The 15924-nt window shown below is 42.8% G+C and overlaps 1 protein-coding gene across 1 annotated transcript in view; it reads left to right on the forward strand.

Annotated features, from left to right (window-relative positions):
- The first annotated feature begins 1213 nt into the window (after positions 1–1213).
- The window catches only part of NETO2 (neuropilin and tolloid like 2), a 29631-nt gene continuing 14920 nt past the window's right edge, over positions 1214–15924 (forward strand). The window contains exons 1-3 of the mRNA XM_054296111.1: positions 1214–1333; positions 13170–13226; positions 14668–14808. Coding sequence (XP_054152086.1) covers positions 1300–1333; positions 13170–13226; positions 14668–14808 — 232 coding nt within the window. The 5' untranslated portion in view covers positions 1214–1299. The remainder of the gene's footprint in view (positions 1334–13169; positions 13227–14667; positions 14809–15924) is intronic.

Genomic DNA, 15924 nt, shown 5'->3' on the forward strand with positions numbered 1-15924 from the left:
TTATGGGAGATTTGAAAGCCTCTCTAGGGGACTACCGTGTTGCTATCATTTTACACGTAGCCTATGGGCAGCACAGCCTTCCCCGGGCATGCCCCCGGCTGTCCGGCACGGCCGCGGCTCTCGCCTCACGCACGGCCCTGGGCAGCTCGGAGGGCTCCGGCAGGACGGGAGTCCCCGAAGCGGGATCTGCTGCCCTTCCCCCGACATCGCCACCTGCCTCCACCTCGGGCCCTTCCCGAAGTAACATCTCCCCTCACAAGAGAACCCGATGTGATGGATAACCAGAGGGACGGGAGCCAGGGCAGGCAGCAGGCTAAGTGCGCCTTTTTATTAACTTCTTGTAAAGTAATAGCTCCATTTTAGCTGTCACTCTTATCAAACAACAGCCGCACAATAGCGTGTGATGGGCTCTTCCCGGCGCCGGAGCTGCAGGCAGCACACTGCAGCCAGGCAGGCAGGCAGGCAGCTGGGCACGCCGCACTGCCGGGCCCGCGCGGGCCCCCTGCCACCAGCGAGGGGGCGAAGGGGAGCCACGGAACACCGAGGGAAGCACCGTGTCCCTTTTACCCCCATGGGGACACACTCAGATCTCAAAGCCGAGCAGCCGGGATTCAGGCTTATCCAAGCCACCGTGTGCTGGTGAGGGGCCGCACGGCTCGCCCCCGGCGCCGCGGGGGACGCTGTCCGGGCACCCAGCACCGCACACGGGAAAAGCCCGGCACACGGGGGCAGGATGGGCCTGGGCGTGAGGCACGGCGGGGGGCGAGGTACGGGACCGAGGCGGAGCGCTGCACCGGGGCCAGCCCCGGCTCCCCGTGGGGACGGGGTGAGAACGGGCGCTGCTCCGGCGCTGTCGCCCCCGCCTCGGTGCCCGGCCGAGCGGGAGGAGCACAGCGGCCCCGCCGGCTGCGGCTGTGGCTGCTTGCGGGGCTCCGTCGGGGGCGGGCACATGCGTACAAGCGGCTCATCCAGGCAAACACCCCTCACATCTTAAAGAGCTTCATTTAGCAGCAGCCGCTTCAGTCGGGCTGGGAGCTGCCGGGCTGCGCTCCGAGCGCCGCGCGTGGAGCCCCCCGGGGCAGGCCAGCCTCGACGGAGCCCGCCGCGCCCCGCTCTCCATGGGACTGAGCGCGGCGGCGGCTCCGCGCTCGGGCGGCGGAGGCTGAGGGCGCCCCGCGGGGGCGCCGGGCATGGCCGCGGGCGGGCGGGGGCCGAGCCGTAGCCGCGGGCACAGCGCCCTCGCGGGGGGTACCGCCGCGGCCATGGAGCGCCGCTGATCGCCGCCGCCGCCGGGAGACAATGGCCCTGCACAAACTCTGCTCGGTGCTGGAAGGTAGGAGCCCCGGGCGGCAAGGCGCCCCGCCGGAGCGGGGACCGCGGCACCCCCGGCGGCGCCGCCCCTTCGGCCGCCCCGCGCTGCCCCCGGCGCCCTCCCTGCGCCGGCAGAAACTTCGGAGCGGCGGGCGCGGGGGCTGCGCAGGGGCGGCCGCCCCGCTTTTGCCGGGGCTGCTCTTCCCGGGCAGCTGCCGGCGCTCCGCACCTCCCCATCGCACCGCCCCGCGCCCCTGCCCCGCGGCCGCCGCTCGCTGGCCCCGCTCTGCCCCACGCCAGACACAGCGCTGCGGCGCCGGCTCGGGGCCGCGGCTGCCGGAGCCCAGCGGAGGTCGGCCCGGGGGCCCGCGCCCATCCCGGGCTGCCCCCGGTCCCGCTAGTGCGGGCGGGCGGCCGAGACGCCTCGGGCTTGGGGAGGGTCCCAGCGGCGGGGACACCTCCGTACCTCGGGTTTGGGGGTTTTAGGAACACCTCGGGTTCGGGGGGGGTCCCAGCCCGCAGAAAGGTGGGTGACAGTAGCAGCGAACCTCCCCCGGTGACCCGTATATTCCCGAGACACACCGGCGGAATCCTACGCTCGTCTTTTCACAGTAAAAATACTCTCTGCTTTCGTGACTCTCCTGACGAGCTGCTCCACACTGTTCAGCTTATCACACTTGTTATCGGGAACACGGTCTGGTTTCAGTAAGGTTTTCATAAAATCAGTCACCCGAGTCACAAGCTACACGCTGACCGGTGTTTACATGTGCTTTTCTTCTCGAGGCTTTTAAATCTTGTTTCTAACTTATTTCTGTTCAGAGGTAAACAACGGAGCAAGGCTCCTCATCCGAGTATTTCTTTGTGCTATTATTTATACAGCTCGACAATGGGCAAGGGGTTTTTGTTAGGAAAGAAATCTTGATATGGCACTTAAGCTTGTGCCTCAAGAGATTATTTCTAGCATTCTGTATCTTCTTGAGCAATAGCAGACTTGATGGGGGTTCCAGTCTGTTGTTGTTTTGTTTTGTTTTTTTTAATGATGATTGTTATTTTAAATTATTCTGATAGGAGATGTTGTGACTGCATGCATTATTGAAGCCAACAAGGCACTACTGCAGAGTGGAGAATTGTTTAGTGTATACATTGATGTCTTCCCACAGTATGAAAGTTGTAAAGAAGTCTGTTTAAAATCCAGAATGTTTCCACAGGCCATAAAATCCCATGTTCCTGGCATGAAGGAAGGTTTAAGGTTTAAGGTTTCAAAAAATATTTTTCATTTATTAACATCATAACTGAGAGATAGAAGATACTTGTTCTTAATAAATGTCTGTCTCTATATTGTTAACCATTCACAGAGTTTAGGAACAACGTAGGAACATATGGCTTACATGGGGAATACAAGGCATTTAGATTCTTTTTTCTACTACCTCTTTTAAGTAACATATCTAAATATCAGAAGCCACTATAAAACAAGCATAAAATACAGCTGTTGTATCTACTACTTAAGTAGTTTATACACATGCAGATTTAATTACATTTCAAAAATATGTGATTGCTGCAAAATTGACTGTACAGGTTTTCAACTGAACAGACCTGTATATTTTTTTATGATCACACTAGTGTCCGGGTAAAAAGTCCCTCTACAGGAAGTTTTTTGTATTATCCATAATCCATAAATTGCACAAAGCCATTAGTCAATAAGCTGTTAGTATTCTAAACACATCCCTTGCCATGACTACAGAAACAACCTATCATTACTTAGGATCATAAACTCCCTTTTAGCTCTGCTTCAATAGAAGTCCTTACATAGTCCCAGTATTACACCTAATCAGAAACAAAAAAGTGTATTCCTGTAGATAGGTGTATAGATTCAGTTCCAGAAGGAAATTGCTGGGAATAAAATTCAAAGTAACCATCCATATTTTACAAATTGCATCTTAAATTCTGCATGGAAGCCCTGCCTAGAGTGGCAGTAATTTTTTTTTCTCCATACAGATAGCTTCATGTGCAGAACTGGAGGAGTTTAGCAGAACATAGTACATGCAAAGTACTATGAAGCTTAGTGTATCATGAGAAGTCATATTTTATTTAATACTTCTTAGAAACATCTTCTGTTCTTAGCACGGAATGCATGTATACATTTCTGTCATCCACAGAGATTCTGTTTTGTGGCTGTTACCTCAGAGCAGAAAAGAGCCCCTCATGCTTTGTGGCAGTTGGAATTTCTTACATTAAGCTTGTTCAGAGCTATTCATCTGTTCTTCCTCAGCTATCAACATCAAGGACTATTTAAAAAAAATTAAAAATCTAATGTAATTCTTTGTCTCTGTCTGTAGTGTTCAGCAGAACTTTTAAAAGTCTCATCCTGAGCCCATCATCCTGCCTGGATTCTCTGCTCTCCTCCAGCTCTCCCAGGCAGCAGTGCTGCTGGAGCACGACAGCCCTGAGATTTCAGTGGCTGCAGCTTTTGCTCAAGTGGAGCCCAGCCAATGCCCACCTGCTCTCTCAGTGGGCTCTGGAACCCTTAGGAGGCCAACAGCTTGCTGCATTTGGGCTGTTGGAGGACAAAGCCTTTGCCTCCTGCCTTCAGTTCTCAATGCCATCCTAAACATGCTAGAATCCTTCCCTGAGCCTGGCACAGCTTGCAAAATGCAACTGCTCTACAAGAGTAAAGCACCAGAACCTCCCCTTCATGAGAGAGAAAAGCAGCTGCTTTCATAGTAAAGCCATGCCCCTGTCAGGCTTAGGAAGTAAATATACCTACCTTGAATTTCCTCATACCTGGTGTTCCCCCAAAATGGATTTGCTAAGGGCTTGTTCCCATGCTTCAAACATGCTCCCTCTTTCATTTCCATATGCTGTTATTTGCTTTAAAAAACTGTACAAGCTGTCAGTTAAATCCTTCCTCTACATTAGTTTTGGTCTATTTCAGTTAATATATTGGATTAATTTAGAAAGCCAAAAAGAGAATTCTCTAGCTTCTGACCCAGTAATTCAACAAGCAGCCAGGGGTAGAACAAATTACTGCTACATTCTCAACCTTCCAGTGGACTACAGAATTATTTCCAACTCCATCAGGTTGCAAGAATGTGGACTGCTATGATTTAACTTCCTGCCATTCTGCTCCAGCTCCTCATTTGCATTTTGGCATGATTTTAACAGTTAATTTCTCACAAACAAGTAGTGTTAGGAAGTAATGCTTCCTTCCACACAAAAGCTAGAAATTATGGCTGCCTATTTCCAAAACCAATAGGTGTAGTAATGCCACAAAAAGCTGAAAACAAGCAGGAAAAAAAGGTTATTCAAAAATCTCCTACTAGTTTCATGATTTGTTCATTGAAGCCAAAAGCAAAAGTACTGACTGTAGAAGCTACAGTGACCCTAATAAAGGCAGTATCAAGTGATACTTGATATTTTTTACTTAAACAGTATCTGCTTTCCACCTTTTCTGCTGCACTGAAAGAAAAAAGTGAAGCTCCAAACTGCTTGCAGTGCTAAGCAGTTCAGCAAAAGTAACTCAAGTAACTGCAGACCAGGATTCAAAAAGCTGCAGTTAAAAACAAGGCAAGTGTTTGGTGGTGTGTATTACACCTTGCTCTTCATACACATACAAACTTCATATTCAAAATGCACCACCCTGAAGCATAACTTCAAATACATTAACTCCCTCTTTTTCCTAAGACATAGATGACAGTGACTGCTAAAATTCTTACAGAACAACTTGGTTACAATTACATTGATATTAATAGCAAATTTTGGTGGGTAAATCATGTATATGGCTGTAGCCAGAGTATACTATAACACTGGGTTGAAGCTAAAGGAACTACTAAATTATGTATCCCTATCTAATGAAAAAGTTAAGATTTTCAGCATCTTCCTTAAGGTTTAATTCACAGGGAGAGATTAGACAGAAAAATTACCCTTGAAGTAAAACTTTATAAGCTATTCATCATTTATGAACCTGTCAGAAAGTCATAATTCACTGGAGGAATGAAGAGAGCTGCTAATTGCACATACTCTAGTACTTGCAGTTTACATACAAACCAAACCCAGCACTAGGAGTATTACTTGTCTGGACTGAAGCAAAATTTTAGTGTCTTGGATTCAAGCTGGGATTCTAACACTGCAGACAAGCTTGCTGCTTGTCTGCCTTGTACATTCCAATTTGGTTTTTTTTAACTAATGAAGCACTTACAGTTTAGGACAACTTAAACAGCTTGCTACCTTTAAACAGCTTGCTGCCTCTGTCAACATACAACTGGCAACTGCCACCTCAAATACTGCAAGATAAGGGATTGGGTGAGTGTAAATTTTACAACAAGCAGCAGCAGGTAACTTTTAATTTAAAAAATCCACATTTCTTTCAGATTATCTTTGTGCTTCGCTCAGTTTTCTGTTACTACAAAGCTTACTCCACTATGCAGCAGTAAAGGATGGCCAATATGTTAAGAAATCATTTCACAAAACCTCCTTCTATATCATATGATAAAATTGATGAACACTAAGTTGTCTCTTTTTAAGGGACTGAGAGTGAAAAGCTGGAAAATAAAAAATTGTAGTCTGTACATAAATTGTTGCTAGACATGAAAGAAGATAGCAGAAGAGAACTTTAAATACTAATTTTGTAATAGACATTCCAGAAATTATTTCCACTGAAAAATATAGTATATTGCTAATAAATAAGAGAAGATAAAGAACTCTGGTATAATCTGATCGATTTTTAAGTCAAAAGTATCACTATCCAATTTCTCTATGAATAAGCTATTTCTGGGAAAGATGTATTCAGAATAGTCATATGCAGCAGGATTAGCTCTTAGCTCTGTCAGCCAGAGGGAAGTCATCTGAACTTAGAAGTCAGTGTACATATTTTAATAAGGTTTTGAAACCCCTCATCAACATGGTTTGCACATGCAGTCTTCTCATCAGTCTCTTGCTGCACACAGCTTGGAGATGAAAAAAGGGCTCTTCCATATAAAAAGGAAAGTTTCTATTTTAAAAATGAAAGCTATCATTATTCTGGCAGAAGTTTTGCTGGCAGACATAACCAGGGATGGATTATAAGTAACAGGATGTGGAGCAACTGGTAAAATGAAGCAGCTCACAGCTGCTTATACATTTCTAATGGGGGACAGGATCAGAAACATTAAATGTTCTTAGCCAACCTAGAGGGGACTCTGTCACAGATCCATCCAAGCATGAATTGTTCTGGAGATGATTTTTATCAAAGGGACGTGGGAGAACTGCACTTACTTCCTGAATCAGTTAACCTGGTTTCTCTGCAGAGATAGAGTCCCAATTTGTTTCTCTGGCAATCTTAAAGAGAGGAATGCCTACTGGAAACAGCTGGAGTGAGATGAAACTGTTATATCTGAGAATAGACCTGAGTGCATTCAGATATCCTGCTGGCAGTTAATGGCTAACAAGATTTGGATCTTAGAAGGCACCAGAGTCACTGTTAATAGCTGGTGAAGCCCACTTCTGCTATCAAGCTTCTGTGAGAAGGATTAAAAATGTGTTGGCAGCTCCACTAGCATGCTCTGGGTAAGACTTAAACCAGCTAAAATATGTCTTGCCTGATGCACACCTTCATCTCTGTACTTTATTCTGTGACAATCCTGCTGTATGTTCCAATATGAGGAAACCACTGGAGCTGTTAATAGGATAAGTTGCAGGCAGCCACCTTAAATGCTCTTTGATACTCATTTTACCAATCTGCAAATGTTCTGTTGAGACTGCGATAGATTAAGAAATGTATACAGGCCATGAACTATAAAAATGTTTGGGATTCAAAAACTGCCATGTTTTCATCCTCAGCAGCAGAACTGTTAGCCTTAAATACAGCAGCAACAGATGCAATCCAGTATTCCTTTTGTCAATTAACAAACACAGCAAATGCTAGGAAGAGAGAGAAAAATCTCATTCCTTGAAATTTACAGTTTGTGTTTCTGAGCTAAAAATGGCTTGAATCCTAAAGCCATTAACAAGCTTTTTGAAAGAAAAGAAGGTGACCATGCACACAGAATTACATGAAATCCAAGGTATCTGGACACTTTACCTGTCTGTCTAAATTGTACAAGTTCTTTATGAGACCACCCACCAATGCTTCACTTTGAATTTGTGCAGCAACTAATCCTTGATCAGAGTCCTTACAAGCAACCAAAACATGTAGTTAATGTTGGCCAGAGAATAGGATAGGATATAATAATCATAAATGTCCCCAACTCATTAATAGCTAATATTACTGTTTCGATGCATGAGTAAAACATGGATATAAAACCTGAAATACTGTGATGAGCAGTTGCTGAAAGTAACTCTAATTTTAGTACACAGGGCAAATGAGGAGCTAAGTTTAAGAAGAATACACAGAAAAGGAACCATTCCCATAAGGCAAAACAGAGTCCATAATTAAGATCAAGCATTTGTTACTCCAGGCTGTATCTGCCAGAAAGAAGCAGGCATCCTGGCAACATCTTCCAACATGCATGACCCGTGAGTTGCCAGTTACCATCCCTCTGGACTGTGTGTGTACAAGGTGCTGCCTGATCCAAGGAGCAGAGCACAGAGATCCAATGAATCCTGCTTTAAGCAAAGTCTGTCATCTTTATCCCTAGGATTCTGGCTACCACTATACTAAGAATGTGTAATACTCTAAATGATTAAGTCTTTATTTTAAAACATGCTGGAATGTTTCTCAGCTGTGCCTGACTGCTGCCCAGTTTGATATTCAGCTTGCCCTGCATGCATAGATCCCCCATTGTCATCACTGAAGACAGACACTGCTCTCAGAGCCACACGGCAAATCAAGTCTGCTGTCTCTGTGGGAAGATCCCTAGAGCATGCAGAAAGAGCAGGGGAAAGATAGATCATGGGGAGCTCAGAGCTGAACTGTATCCCATGAAATCTGAAGAATGTGTTTTGCCATAAAGTACAAGCATATGTCAGATTTGCAGCCTAAAGCACTTGTTTATCCAAGCAACATGCTGATTTCTCAGTATTGGGTTGAGCACCCATTTACTGCAAAACTAACTATAGTATTCTCATTTTTAAAGAGAAGTAGGAGCCACACATTTCTGAGCCTCCCTCTGTATACTCCAATGCAGAAATTGCCTTCATTTTTTCTTTTTTAGCTTAGATTTACTTCATAAAATTTAGGAAATGCCAACAAAGAACATCTTGACTTCTGTAAACAATGCAGTTTATTACACCAGTTCAGGGGCTTCTTTTATGTTATTTTGTAAGCCTACTTCAGCAACAGAATAGTAAGAACTTGAATTGCATGTTTAGTGTCTTCACTTTTCAAAATGTATATAGCTGTCTGCAAGCTATGTGATCTAAAATATTTAATGCAAAGAAGTGAAGAAAATGAAAAATCCATTCTTTTAAAAAGAGACAGAAGCTGGCTGCTTTTTCTGTGTTTCTAGTTCATGCTCACACAGGTATAAACTATCAGAGCTCTAAATAGGAGTACAAGAGTGTGCACCATAATTCATGAAATACAAGTACAAATAGCAGATTCATGAATAAAAGAAGCTCCTCAGTCTCTGCCTTGTGTGCATGCTGCTGTTGGCTGAAGGATGGCCTCCTCTGCAGGGTATAGATCATCAGGGGGAAGCCCACTGTAAGGTGCAGAAGCACTAACTTTTATTACATTTATCACCTAAGTATCTCTGAGTTCATAAGGTCAGTGTCCCATAGCTCAGGCTCCTCTGGGAGAATTCTCATCATACTCCTCCTGTGAAAACAAAACCCCCAGCTCTCCCCCTGAATCCCTTTGGTATTCAGTGCAATCCTGCACTGTGCTGTTGCTTACATCAGCATGCCATGTTCCAGTGGCATCTTTACTCACTACTTGTGCTTCCTGTACCATAATAGACTATGGAGCTAAGCCTAGACTTATCTTTCATCCACACTGAAGAATAGTCATGTCAGAGAGATCTGTGAGAGACTTTAAAAGAGGAAAAGAGGAGCAGAGGAATACTGTGTTCCATTTCAAGTTCAGATGCACAATAAATATTTGAATTGCAGTTTATTAGAAATAAAAAGATCATTCTTCATCCTTCTGGAAGTGCTACAAGACTGTTAGTGAAAGTGTTCAGTCTCTCATGTCTGTCCCAATTGCTGTGACTGTGTCCCTGCTGCAGCCCCAGGACAGTGGTTCAGCAATGGCTCTCTAATGCACCAACTTCCAGGATTTGTCTCTTCCCTAGACATCTTCCTCCTTATGGATTTGTACTGTGCAAATTAGTCTTTGAGATCTGAAATTATTTTTCCAGGAAGTAGCATGAATTTAGGACACCAAGAGATTGCTTTGTTGTTTTTAAAATGCACACAAAAATGGAAATAGTCTGAAAGGTCTCAAAATATCCTGACTGATTATTTTTTTCCTTTTCTTTTCATCCTGAGTATTGATAGACCTTGTTTACAGCCCCTTAGCTCCTGTTGGCTTTCCCACATGATACTGTGTCATGTCAGTGCACTCAGTTTAAGGCAATACTACCTCAGGCAATCCTGCCCAGTACTCTCAGGAAGAACAGGTAAGTCCTCCCCACCTTTCTGCCAGCAATGTCTCTGATGAAGACAGCACACATCCCGACCATTAGCCAGAGACACCTCTTTTCTTCATCAGACTGTCACGCAGGATAAAAGTGCCAAAGGAAGACCCTGGAACATTTGCTACCTGGGCTACTGAATGCATCTTAAGGGTTGTTGAGAGCATGAGGAGGATGGGCACTGCCAGGGAAGGGCAAGAACAAGGTGTAAGAGATTAAAACTGAAGAGCATGGAAAGGGCAGGGAACAAATGGAAGGTGGCCCATACCTTCCCAGTCATCCATATAACGTGACAAAAGAAGCCAGTAAAACAAATATCCAACCCATATCTTCTGCAGTTGCCTGAATATCCATGTTCCTCTGCAAGGAATAGGCTCTGTTTGTTTGCATTTACACACATACAGGACTATTTATAGAAACAGCACAGCTCTAGTGAAAGCCAATCAGGCTTTCTGAAGTCCTTTTAGGGGGGTTGTTGCTTTATCAACATCAGCAAGAAGGGAAATCAATGGTTAGTGTAACAGAACATCTATTCTTATGTTGTTTCCACTAGTACAATCACTGAAATAAATGTAGATGCATACTGAAATTTTTAAAAATACTGTATTGGAACAGTGGTAGCCATAGTAAAGAGCTGTACTAAATAAAAACCAAAGCAAACCAACAAACCCTCAATTTTTCACTGTTACTTGAAAGTGACTATTTGCATTCATTTTGTTAGTCACATGTTAATTTCACTCATTTCTCTGTGTGTTTGCTTTAAGAAAAAAAGTCAAAGCTCGTTTTGCATTTTGAGAAGCAGCATAAGTTACACAGAGCTTGCTCTGTCCTTGCAAAACAGAGGGTGGGCACAGCTCATCTTTAAGAAAGGTGAATTCAATAGAACATACTGCCACATGATTTACACGGGACTGGGGAAACTGGCTATACTTTAGCAATAAAAGTCAACATTGAAGTGTTGCACCAAAACCAGTGTAGAAAAGAGAGTGACAACTTTATAACCACTGTCAAGATTCTATGTTAGAGACAAGTGATCTCAGGAGTACAAATGCATTGGAAGTTCATGCAATGCACAAAACTCAGATTCTTCAGTGTACGGTTTAAACAGAGGAGATGCAAAAATAAACTGTAAATAATTGTGAAATAATACTTATGTAAGGAATAGTAAAAACTAAAACCAGCTGAAAACTATTGTCAATCATGTGTTAGTAAAGATGGGATATTTGTTCATTTGCTTTAAAGACATCCATAACTGAATACCAGTAATGGGTGCTAGATACTTTCCTCTGAAGGAGGAATTTTCAGTTTAGGGTGAGTCAGTAATGATTAGCAGCATCTGCTTTGTATTTGGATAATGACAGATAGTATATTTTTAAGTATATTAATATTGATGAAAATGCAAAATTATTGCAAAAATGGAAATTGAAAAACTGCTTAAATCTTCACCTACTCTAACATAATCCATCCCTAAAAATCAAATAAGCTTCTAAGAACATAGCACTTGTTTGCAAGACCCATATGGTATTTTAGAAAACACCCACAGCTATGAACTGACTTACACAGGAAAAAGCAGTTGTTGGTGAGGAAAGTTTCAGAATGAAACACAGTCTACTTCAGTATGGGTAGAGAGAAGAAAGGGCAACAGAAACATACAAAATAAAACATAAATGCTAGATGGACACTTTCAGGAGCAGACTTTGATCCCTTTAATCTTTTCCCAAGATGATATATCCATGCCAGTGTTAGAGGAGCATCTGGATGAGTTATGATCACTGTGCTTCACAGTCAGTGCCTGCTCACTCTGCAGCTCCAAAGGGCTCAGAGTCCAACAGCAACACAGGGAAAAGCACAGATGGAAAAAATGCCATTTCAACTGAGCCACTGAAATGCCTGAGCAACAAGGCAGGAAGGCTGGGAAAATAAAATTAAATTCTTGAAAGTGACAATAAAATTCCTGCTGAAATCTCTTTTTTGCCCTGCAGTGCTAAGGCCATGCCTGCCTGACAAGTAGATTAAGAACATGGGAAGGGCCATACCAGGTCACATCAAAGGTCCATCTTGCTTGGTATCTTCTTTTACAGAGATATAAAAGCAGAATGAGTATAAAAATAGAGCAAATTATAGTTGCCCCAAATACATCCCAGAATTCCAACAACTTATGGCTTAAGGGGTTTCTGAAACAGAATTTTCTACCTCAAGGATGCATAATGAATTATGTGCATTTAAAAAGAAAAAAAAAGAAAAAGCTTTGTTTAATTCAAACATGCCACCTGCTTGCTTTGTCTCACACCCCCTGGTTCTCTACTGGAAGAGACAAGCAGTAGTTGCTCAGTTCCCAATCTCAGTGATACTTGTGGTTTTGGAAATTGTGTCCTATCTCCCCTCAGCTGCCTTCTGTCCAGGGCAGTCCAGGCGTGCTTAGCTAGTTCTGTAAGAGATGTGGCCAGAATTTATGAGATACTCCAGATGCAAGCAAATGGAAGATTTGAAGAGTGGCATATTAATTTACTGTATTTCATTCTCTTTTCCCCTTCCTGGGAATCCTAAACAATTTGAAGTGACAAAGTTGACAAAGCATTTTAGGACAATCTAAACATTAAGGCTGCTTTAAAATTGCTGATGGACTGTGGAATATGGAGTTTTTCATATGGATGCTTCTTGGGTGCAGGGAATGTGTAAATGTAAGGGAAAGGCCAAAAGTAAAACAGCCAGAAAGGAAGGAAAGAAAGAAGGAGGCTGTCCATCTCCAGAACGTGCAGCATCTACCCATTTTCTACTGCCTCATCATTTGCAGAAATCCCTGGTATTGTGTGGCAGCATCACAACAACCACTCTTGCAAGCACAAATCTGTGAAATCTATGGAGGGGTTAAGACCACTCAGTGTCTCCTGTGGTCGGGATTAATTTCCGGGAAGCTGAAGAAGTCTGTTGCACACATTATGCAAATAGAGTTTTAGGATAAATATGATTCATTGTAGCAGTGAAACATCTTGTTGCAGGATATAAAAGTTTTATGGACAGCAGATACCACATAAACTCTAGAAAATATTCTTAGAAGTCCCCTCAAACAATGAATTGCTGTTGTCATACACACTTGAGGAACCTGGAAGAAGGACCAGCAGTGCACATAGACTGCATTGGTTTCATAAGGTGAAATTTTAAAGAAAACACATGAATTAATTACATCCTTTGTATGTTCTGAGTTGTTTTGGTCAGTGATGCCAGGATTTGCATGAACTGGGACTGCAGAAAATGGTCTATAACTTTGAAGAGTTACTGATGTTTCTCCTGTCCAATTTCTCTCATCAGTGTTGCTTGTAACAATCCTGGTAGTGGAAGGCATTGCTGTTGCACAGAAGACACAAGGTAAATTTTAGTTTGATGATTTTCTCTCAAAAAATTGAACAGTTTTATAACTTTTAATTAAGCAATATAAATGAAATGAAATGTTTGTATTCAGATATGAATAGCTCTTGAATTACCAGTATGAACTTCAGGATTTTCCATTTCCCCCCATTTGCTGCATTTTCTCCCAAATGAATAAAGCCATGCAGTCACAAAGAACATGAAAGTTTCACTTTCCCAGGTAAAGTTCTACACTTTTAGATGTTAGAGGTGGGAAAGAAACCACCACAGAAATTCATGTTTTCTGTATCTGACAACAGGCTTTTCAAATAGTCCACCCACAAACATTTTTGAAACCTGCTGAGTGGGGAAGGAATCAATTGCACAAATCTTATTTTTTCATATGTGGGATTACCCACAGTTAAGAGAGAAGAATTCCTTGAACTGCCACCCACAGAATTTCCTTGAAAAATTTTTGCAGAATAGAGAGAGTTTTCACCCCCATAAATCAAAAAGCTGTCAAGGTACCAGTGGAAGGTGATGTAATTTACTGGGGGCATCTAAGACCTGTACCAGCATGGATGTCCTTTCACAGGTCTGCAAATTAAAACTGTGCAAATATAAATAACACTATGAGTACCCTGTGAGATTTAGGAAATACCTAGCTGAAAATACATATCCTATGTCTTACTCTTTCCAATTCTGTGGATACCAAGGAGAAGGGCCAAAGGTACTTAAGAATGTCAGAGATTCCCAACCTCATCTCTGTGGACAAGGAAACCTGAACCAAGCTCTGTGAATGATCCAGCATGAAGAATAACCTTACTAAACTGCATAATCTCAGTCACAGAACACATTTCCCTGTACATCCAAAAGAGGAGCTTTGATCCTAAATGAGACCTTTAGCTACCAGGGCAATCTAGGAATTTCATAAACTACCATTGCTGTGTTTAGTGTATTTGCATATTGAAATTCATTCTGTTACAAACTTCCTGTATTCCAGCAAATTACTGCAAATAGATATCCCACCTTAGCATATTCTGGAATCAGGGTCAAAACCAATGAAAGCTGACAAATATTTCTGATTATATTTACATAGGAATGGAGATGACATAACCCATAAAATAATGGTATTGGCAGCTGCTGTGACTGTTTAACTTAGAAAGAAGAGTATCAAAAACATGAACTGAGTTGGGTTTAAAAAAAAAATTACTCCCTCTCCTTTCCAAGGATCTCTGGATATATTTGATAATTCGAAAACTGTGATTTCTTTAGGATATACCCCACCACAAAATTAAACATAAGATTTTCTTAGATAGATATTAATGAGTGCTTTACAAGAGGGCAACCAAAATAAATTACTTTCTTCTTTATTGGCTGTGTGTCATGCCAGAATTTTACTTTATCAAATCTCCATCCTTGCAGATCACTTATTTGATAATTTTTTTTCTTTTTGCTTAAGGTGGGCAAAACATTGGAGTGAATCGCATTCCTCCCACCCAGTGTGACAACTGGGTCCGGACCAGTAATGGAGGACATTTTGCTTCACCAAACTACCCAAACATGTACCCACCCAATCAAGAGTGCATCTATATCTTAGAAGGTACATGCTTCATTTCTGTTTTGTTCTGCTGTAATCTTGCTGTTAAATAGAAAATCTTGAACTGTTAAAACTGTCATCTTACCCTGCTGTAAAGTATTGCACGGCCATACTGGTAATATAAAGAATTCTGCAGCCATTTACTTGAACAAGAAGCTAAACTTTCTCTCTCAAGTAATAACAACAATTAAATAAGAAATGCAAACATTAAGAAATTAGCTATGTAGAATAAGACATATCCTCACAGCCAGGAAAAGGAGCAGCAAATCTACTGTAAACCATGAAGATACAGAATTAGTAAGATAAAAATTGTAGCTTGTTACCTTAATAGCATTAATAATAGATTGCAAAAGATGAAGGCTATTTCATACTATGCTGTAATGTTCTATCTCACCAGCAGAAAATCTTTATGCCGTCCTTCATTAATAAAAAGATATATCTGGCTGCCATAGCACTGTACTAAAAATACAGAGATTTGTTAGCACTGCTGAGGTCACTATTAAAATAATGTGATGAGGACAAAAAATGTCATTAACTAGAATAAAACCATATTCCAATGAGAATATCTTAAATAAAGGCTGCAAGACTTGAGACACTCCAATTATTTTTCCTCTTATTAGAATGCACCCAAACCCCACTGAAGTCAGCTAAAAATACTAGTCAGCCTAATCATCAGATTCATATCAATTAATTGAAATATTTCAAGTAATGAGGTTTGATGAGTTTTTATTTGTACAGCACAGCAGTGGTTCACAGGCCCCTCCTTTTTGCTTGTTCCCATGCACATCCTGCTTTTGCACCTTTCCTGCCCAGGAGTGTCCCAGGAAGCAGCCAGGCTGTCCTGCTGCAGGGCTGGGGCACAGGAGCAGCTTCCAGCCCTCCTCATCCTCCCACAGAAACACTCTGGGTGCCTGAGAGGGGCCAAGGCCCTCCAGAGCTTCTAGCCAAGATCTGCTCCTTCATGCAGAGCATTGCCAACATTGCCAGCAGCTCCAAATGCGTGTGGCTCTTGTGAGTGAGGCAGAAGGTCTGCTGGGAGGGATGGAGATGCCAGAGAAAATCCTTCTGGCACTCAGGACAAGCAGCAGCGTGTGATTCCTCAGGGCTGTCACCTCAGAG

The sequence above is a fragment of the Melozone crissalis genome, unplaced genomic scaffold, assembly GCF_028551555.1.
Source record: "Melozone crissalis strain CALT ecotype California unplaced genomic scaffold, PUWL_Pcris_2 ptg000007l_1, whole genome shotgun sequence".
Classification (NCBI taxonomy): Eukaryota; Metazoa; Chordata; class Aves; order Passeriformes; family Passerellidae; genus Melozone; species Melozone crissalis.